This window comes from Podarcis vaucheri, assembly GCF_965113315.1.
Source record: "Podarcis vaucheri genome assembly, chromosome: 8".
NCBI lineage: Eukaryota > Metazoa > Chordata > Lepidosauria > Squamata > Lacertidae > Podarcis > Podarcis vaucheri.
In genome coordinates this window covers 68,849,315-68,857,262 of record NC_138766.1, presented here as the reverse complement: position 1 = coordinate 68,857,262, position 7,948 = coordinate 68,849,315, and the positions used below count along the sequence as shown (strand labels likewise).

At 43.0% G+C, this 7,948-nt stretch overlaps 1 protein-coding gene across 2 annotated transcripts in view; it reads left to right on the top strand.

Moving 5' to 3' along the window:
* The first annotated feature begins 2,212 nt into the window (after positions 1–2,212).
* The window catches only part of VIRMA (vir like m6A methyltransferase associated), a 29,137-nt gene continuing 23,401 nt past the window's right edge, over positions 2,213–7,948 (top strand). For both annotated transcript variants that reach the window (XM_082233637.1, XM_082233636.1), the window contains exons 1-4: positions 2,213–2,308; positions 5,417–5,532; positions 6,884–6,970; positions 7,255–7,303. In XM_082233637.1, the coding sequence (XP_082089763.1) occupies positions 2,246–2,308; positions 5,417–5,532; positions 6,884–6,970; positions 7,255–7,303 (315 nt within the window). In that variant the 5' untranslated portion in view covers positions 2,213–2,245. The remainder of the gene's footprint in view (positions 2,309–5,416; positions 5,533–6,883; positions 6,971–7,254; positions 7,304–7,948) is intronic.

Sequence of the window (7,948 nt, the reverse complement as noted above, 5' to 3'; positions counted from 1 at the left end):
GAAGGGGTGGTGGTGGTGGTGCGTGCTTTGGCCACTGATTTCAGACAGATGCCATTTTCCTAGAACCTCACAGTGTGCTCTTTATTTTGGAGCTCTTTGGTGGCTCTCCTACTTGCTTATGAGATTTCCAGAAGAAAGGAGCCGCCTTCCATGCCCATCCCATCCTGGTCCGATTTCACTTTTTAGCCTTTTTTCAGCTCCATCCTGCCGCCCTCCCGCTCTCTGCAAAAAAAAGGTTGGAGAAGCAGCTGCTGCAAAGCCGTGCGCGCAGTTCCAGGCGGGCAGCTGCCTGCAGGAAGCAGTGCCCGAGCAGGAGCTTTGTGGCGCCGCCGGACTGGGCGATCAGGTTTGGGAGGAGGGAGCCGCCGCGCTCGGAATTAACTTGCTCAGTGTTTCCAGGACTCCCCGCCCTCTTTTTCAGGGCAAACGATTTCGCACCGTAAGCAACAATCGGAGACACACACTAACACACGGAGGGAAAATATCGTCAATCATTCCAGACTGGCAATTCTTGCCTGTCTGCACACAGCGGCTACGGGCGAACTGTCTCTGCACCGGCTGCCATTCATAAAAGAATTACCAACATCTATTCTCAATGGAACATTTTGAGTCTGCGCACTGCACTGCAGCTCGCTCGCCTGCGAGATTGTTGCGCGTGGGAGCTTGCTTCGGGTTCGAAGAGCTCCTTCTTAGCCTCTGGCCAGAGTCGCCGTGCCAAAAGGGGGTGGCTGCGGGGGAGAGAGTCACAGAGCAATCTTATCTACTCAGAAGTGAGTCACAGGTATCCCTGTTGGGCCTCTGGGAGTTAGGGAGAATCCCGATGTAGCAATAGTTAGGGTATTTCTCTCCATTCTGATATTATAGGGCTCCCAGCTCCCATCAGCCTCCGCCGACATGGCTAAGGTCAGGCATGACGGAGTACGGTTTTGGATCCAAGTTTCTGCCCAAAAGCACAAGACCTGTGATTTATACCGCTCAGTCCTCCGAGACTGATGCGGTCTGTGATTTAATGGTAGGTTTTTAGGGGTGGTGGTGGATGGTATGATATTTTGTCAATAATAATAATAATGTGAATTCAGAAGGACACATTTTTAAAATCCTGGATCTGACTTTTCCCAGATCTTCCACAAGTACAGGCTGGCTTATAAGCAGTATGGTTGTAAATAAATGTTTATCACATCATAGTTTGCCTGCGATGTGGCGCTCTTGTTATTGTCAACGTTCAATGGTTTGAGGATTATAGAATTATTTTCAGCAAGTCTACACACATTTAGAAGCACGTATCGCTGTTTACTCAGACACAAGTACAGTGGTACCTCGGGTTAAGTACTTAATTCGTTCCGGAGGTCCGTACTTAACCTGAAACCGTTCTTAACCTGAAGCACCACTTTAGCTAATGGGGCCTCTTGCTGCTGCCGCGCCGCGGGAGCACGATTTCTGTTCTCATCCTGAAGCAAAGTTCTTAACCTGAAGCACTATTTCTGGGTTAGCGGAGTGTGTAACCTGAAGCGTATGTAACCCTGTGGTACCACTGTATGCACAGGAGCGTAGTTGGATCCTATGCAGGTTCAGTTGAAGCAATTCTCACTGTTTAAAGGAGCTTACTCCCAGGAGCGGATTCTATGCAACTTCATTTTGAGACCCACCCCCGCAATTAAGTGGTATATACATTTTATGAAACAAATTTGTAGAGTAGAGCTGCTGAGCCTTTAATAATTGTGTGAAAGAGGGAATTTCAGCAGGTGTAGCAGCATAACAAGCCACACCTACTGAGATCCCCTCTAACACACAATTATTAAAGGTGCAGGAGTTTTGTTCCTCTTCACCCAACTTCCGCAGCTGGACGCCCTGTTTACTCGGAAGGCGCTCTCTCTGTACCAAATGCTTCTTACTCCCAAGTAAGGCTGCAGAGGTCTAAACCCCGATCCCACGTAGAAAGATGACTCTGAAACAACGCACTTGATTAATGGGGATTATTCCCAAGTAAGGGCACATTGCATAGCATGCCTTAACCGCACCCCCCACAACTACGCTGCCTTTGCTTCTCCAACAATATATAGGCACATTGATCTGCTTTTAGCCAAGCGGCAAATTTAGGAGGAAAAGCAGCAGCTGAGAAGCATCTATTTTACGAACGGCTGAAAAGAAGCTTAGTGCGCATGCGCTCCCCACTCCGCCGCCTGCCCTTCCTCCTTGACTCCGGAAGTGCTTCTCGTGTCAGGCGAGGTGCTTCCGCCGAAGGAAAATGGCGGCGGACACAACAACGGAGCTTCTGTTTTTAGACACTTTCAAGCACCAGAGCACAGAGGTAACGGGGGAGGCGAGGGCCGTTTCCTTCTGCTTGACGGGCGCCCAAAGAGGACGGACGTAGCGGAGTTTTAGTCTTTTTTGCTCCAGGGACGAGGGTTGATTTTATGCAGAGAGGTCGGACCCTCGGGGCGGGGCTAGAGCCCCTTTCCTCTCTCGAGCCCCACAAAGGAAACTGGTGACAGCTCTGACCCGTTTCCTTCTTTAGTAGGTGCATCTGCGTCTTGTATAGAGGTTCACACGCATGTACAAGTATAAACATATTTCTTTTTCATATATATATTTTTTTTTGGGGGGGGGGAGGTTTCGACCATAGGAATGAGATGCCTTACCTTTAATAAAAATAAAAAGCCTGTCAATTGTCCAAGTGTTGTTTGATCTGAAATAACTGCTACTCTGTGGCAATTACTAACATAGATTATAACCCATGATAACACACTCTGAATATTGTTGGATTCCAAGTTATGCCAGCCCAACCGATGTAGCCAGTAGTGGGAGGAAATGGGAGTTGCAGTTCGGCAGCATCAGGAGGGCCATAGTTCCCCGCCCCTGGGATAGAAAAAGCCAGTTGAAGTGGGAGTAACAACAATAGTTTAAGTCAAAACAATCACAGGCTAATTGGAGATCTTAAGTAAGTGCAGCCTTACTGACAATTTGTATTGCCCTATTTGTGACCCGGAAGCTGTACACTGGCTCCCTTGGCCAATAAAGCGAGATAAGTGCCACAACCCCAGAGTCGGTCACGACTGGACCCAATAGTCAGGGGTCCCTTTACCCTTTACCACTATTTGTATGTTTATTATGTAGAGGAGATTATTGATGAGAGAGGTTAAAAACTCTTAATGTATAGAGCCATCAAAGTCCAGTACTACGTGCTTTCCAAGCAGCTGAATTATCTGCATGTTGCTGTAGCTGTGCTTCTGATGCCCCCTGTCTTGACATAGGAATCTGGCCCAGCACTCTTTTCTCCTGCACTAGTAGGTTGGGTAAAACAAATCTTTTGAGTCTCTTAAGTTGTGAGATAGTGTGAAAAGTAGAATGCATCTACTGTCTTTCTCTTTCTCTACTCTAATCTGCCAAAAGCACAAGTATGCAATGCAGTCTGTTATATGGCTTGATGAGATATAGGGAGCAGGTAGAGTCCCTTCTATTCCCTGTGTGAGATATCATTTGTTTCTGTGAAAATGATAATACAGGTGAGGTGTACTGAGTTCTAGCAATATTGTCAAATTATTGTTTGTGCTGTTGCAGCTAACTACACAGACGCTAGCATTAATTTGTCAAATTTGGTTGCCTGTGAACTGCTGGAAACCATTTTCAAATATTTTCTCATACATATCCGGTACACGTATGCATGCCTATTTTTTTGGAGAAAGGGGAGTCTATGCATGCCAAATGACCCATATGTTGCGTTAGGAACATTTATTTGGATTTCAGTACATTTCATCATGCAAGTATAACCAGATTTATGCTGCAGTTTATATTAAACTTTGCCTCTTGACCTTCACAGACTAAGACACTTGCTTACTCAACAAATGTGGAGCATGTGAAGTTGCTACTTGTGCTTATAGTGAAATATTCATTAGATGGACTGTAGTGTTCTTAAGCTTATGAAGATCAGATGGAGGATGCTTGTGAAAATGCTGACTGTTAAATGGGAGCTGAAGCCAAGCAACATCTGGCCTTGGAGAAGGCTGGGGGTATATATAGAGTATGCTTACATATAGTGGAGGCATTCCTTTTTACCCTCCAAGCTGAATACAGCTTGCTTGCCATGTATCTTATCAGATACATGTATCTATCAGATGTTGACAACACTTCAGTATATACTGACAGTTAGTTCAGTATATTATTTGTTCGTTACATTTGTATTATGCCTTCCCACCAAATAGTGCTCAAGGCACCTAAAATCAATAATATGCCATTTTTCGGGCAAGTAGGAAACAAGAAGGTTAGAGAGTCACTAGTAGGTTGTGTTTGACTTCATAGGCCACAAATGTATTAATTTAGAAAAAATATTCTGTGCTTCCCTTCAATAAAATTCCTCTGTATGGTGTACATTACAATAATAGAAGAGCAAAACAAACAAAAAACCAGCAGAAGTTGTAGACTTTTTTTATTCCATTCTTAAAATTACTTACCTTTAAAAACATTAAAACAATTTGCTTAACAGCCAGCTGTATTTTTTAGGATGGCAGCCTAAGGAATTGGTGAAAGGCTTCCTCTGGTAGTGGTTACTTTTTAACTGCATCATCTGTAGCAAGATGTAACTTTATAAAGGCACGCTATGGCCATTAAATTTACATTAAAATACTGATAGGTGACTGAGTCATTGTGTGAAGCTTTAAATCTTCATGCTTTTCTTGTTCTTTTACTACCGTGTTTCACACTAATATCATGCAGCTTTCCTTTTGTTTTGGCCAAGTACTGTACTAGCTTTTCAGCATATACACCTTTTGTTTTGCTTTCTCCTATTTCCTGTAGCACATTGCAAACTTTTTTTGTGTTCCTCAGTTCTCTGATGGATCATTGTCTATTCTTTCTGTTCATCCAATCATCCTCTTGGTTCATCTTCTCTTCCTGCACCTCAGTTACCTGATGTCAGAATATAGCTTTTTCTATCTCTTTGAGAACATTGAACATTCATTTGTTAACAGCAATGTTTGACCAGCCCTTCCTGTAGTAGTTGTGAATATTCCATGACATCACAGCAGCCCAGATAATGCCTTAGGCTGTGGTTGTGTGAAGTGAGTGAAAGATAGTTTAGAGACTTACTGTATATAAAAAGAATATTGCAATGCATCTCAGTATGGGATGCATGCCATTAAATTACTCATTAAAAAGGTAGGCAACTATTAATATAACAAAAGCAAAATTAATTTGTACTCTTCAAAAGCTGCTCTCAGTGGCTGAATGTCACCTCTGAATTTTATTTTTTATGTCCTTGCCTGCTGCAAATGGTAAGCAGCCTAGTGTGGGTGGCACTTGTCAGGAAAAATGGGTGGATACAGCTGTCATATCATTGCTGGCCTTTTAGACAATTTCTGGGCACTGTGCCATATATTTTAACCTTCATGAATTTTGTTCACTTTGTTTTTGTTTTTGATAGCAAAGTAGTAATGTAGATGTGGTTCGCTTTCCATGTGTGGTTTACATCAATGAAGTACGTGTCATCCCTCCAGGAGTAAGAGCTCATTCTAACTTACCTGAAAACCGAGCTTATGGGTAAGTGCAAGTTGATTAATTGAATTCTTTATTTAGAATATAGACATCCTGCTTTCTAGCACCTAGTGCCTCTCAAAGCAAATTAAACAAAGGCTTACAGAAGAGTCTCAAAGTCAAACTCAAATGTGGTACAGGAACAAAAATTACCTACATGGTGTACATATGGGGGCCGGAGTATTCAGGCTCTCATTCTTGTTCTTCTGTGGTGTCATACCAGGCAGTCGCTCCCTCAATGTCATCTGAAGCAAGGAGGTAGTTAGCAGCTACCTACCAGTGGTTATTTGAAGAGCATTTTAAATTTGGAAAGTATTTTGTTATGTTCTCCTTCCCAACAACCTTGTAGCTCCCATCATAGAGATGTGGAAGAAACTTGCCCTTGGCCACACAATGACGGAAAGAGTTGAACTTGGGTCTCCTAGATCCATCCAGCACTAGCCCCTGGAATCAGCCTTTTCCAAAGCTTAGGACAATATGAGAACTCAGAGAGGGATCTAGATTGCGTCAAGACAGTGGCCATAGCCAGAATGCCAGGGTCACTTGATCCTGATGAACTGGTGAGTGGATTTGTGCAATCCTAATACAAGGCTAGCACAGACCTGGAAAGTTCGTTTAGTTTGAAGTGAATTGGCAAACCATAGCTTGGAGACAGTTTTGGTTAGCTCCAGCCCTTATTTGCCCTATTGGGGTATTATGTCGAAGTAGGATTAGAACAAATCAGGAAAGGGAAGTAAGAAGTGTGCTCACCCACATCTTCCTCCTGGTGGCATTTTCTGTCTGTCTTTCCCAAAAGTTACTTCCAAGGTTTGGGGGATCCCTTTAGAATGGTATTTAGTGTGGTGAAAGGGGATGTGGTTTTGCAGTGGGGGTTTATGGAAATCAGGGTCTTTATTGACCGCAAGCATTTATGATCATTTATCAAATCTGTGCAGTGTCAAATAGCACATGTGTGGTGGAGGTGCAGTCACAGATCTGCAGGCCTCTTACATAAGTGATGAGCTTGCCTAAAATTACAAATGTGATGGTTAAGATAGTGAAAAAAAATTAAATGTATAACAATGTATCCAACCTTTGAATCCAACAATGCTAGCTTTATTAGATAATGGCCTGATGAGATGTCATGATAAACTGTAAGCTATTGGATTGAGAATGAGCTGTGTGCTTCCTCATTACCCTTCTCCACCTCCCCTTGAGTTGTGGCTTATTAATTTTATAGTCGAATACTATTAAAAAGCTCCCCACTTCTTTACTTCTTGCAGATTGTGGCTATATGATAATTGGTATTTTAAGGCTTGGTTATCTTGTTTATTGTGGTTCTGTAAAATATTTTTTTACACTTTGGCTTTCTTCTCAGTGAAACATCTCCTCACACATTTCAGTTAGACCTGTTTTTCAACAATGTCAGCAAACCAAGTGCCCCTGTATTTGACAGGCTAGGAAGGTAAGCAGTTCTTTCATAATCTTGGTGCCATTGTAAGACTTAACCAGGGCTAAGTCAAGCCGTGTAAGCCTGGCTACTAGTTTCCTTGTTCCTTGTTTATGAAGTAAACTGTTGAAGTAAATGAAAATGTAGGCTTTGAGTTTCTCTATTCTACTACTAATTATAAAAATAGATAATTCTCGTTCTCATTAGATATTGCTTGGAAAAAGTACCACTGTGAATCTGGTTGTAAAAGATGTTGGTGCAGTTTCTTTGACCTTTAACACATATTTCTGTTTTAACAGCCTGGAGTATGATGAGAACTCTTCAATAATTTTCAGACCTAATGCCAAGGTAATGATCACTTGTAAATTCTGAGATTGACCCTTCTAGTGACAACTCCTGTACAGAGAGAGGCTGGTAACCTCTACACTGGGCTGTGTTGGGATGTTCTTGGGGTACTTTCTTCTCAGAAAGTTTCATTAGTGCAAAACACAGTTGCTAGGTTTTTCACTAGGGCCAACTATAGAAAGCATTTCTCAACAGTTCTTAAACATGCATACCAGTGGCTAGTCTGTTTCCAAGAGCAGTTCAGAGTGCTGGTTGTTACCTATCTGAAGGACTGCCATCTACCTCATGAGCCTGCCTCAATCCTTTGATCTTCATCAGAGTCTCCTCATCAGAGTCCCACAATCATTTGAAATAAGGAGGTGATGAGCAGAGCAATTGCCTTCTCAGTCTAGGAGGATCACATTTCGAATGCCCTTCCCCAGAGGTGCTCACCTGGTTCCCACGCTTTATTAAAAACAAAGTGTCATCTAAGAAATGCTCTGGGGGAGACACGATTAGCTTTAGTCGATTGTGTGATGCAGTGCAGGCCATCTGAAGCCCATTAGAAACATTTGGTCTGAGTGGGCCAAGTGCACATGGTAGGGGGACCAGATGCTGTCTCACGTGTGTGTGTGTGTGTGTTTGTTTGTGTGTGTGTGTGTGTGTGTT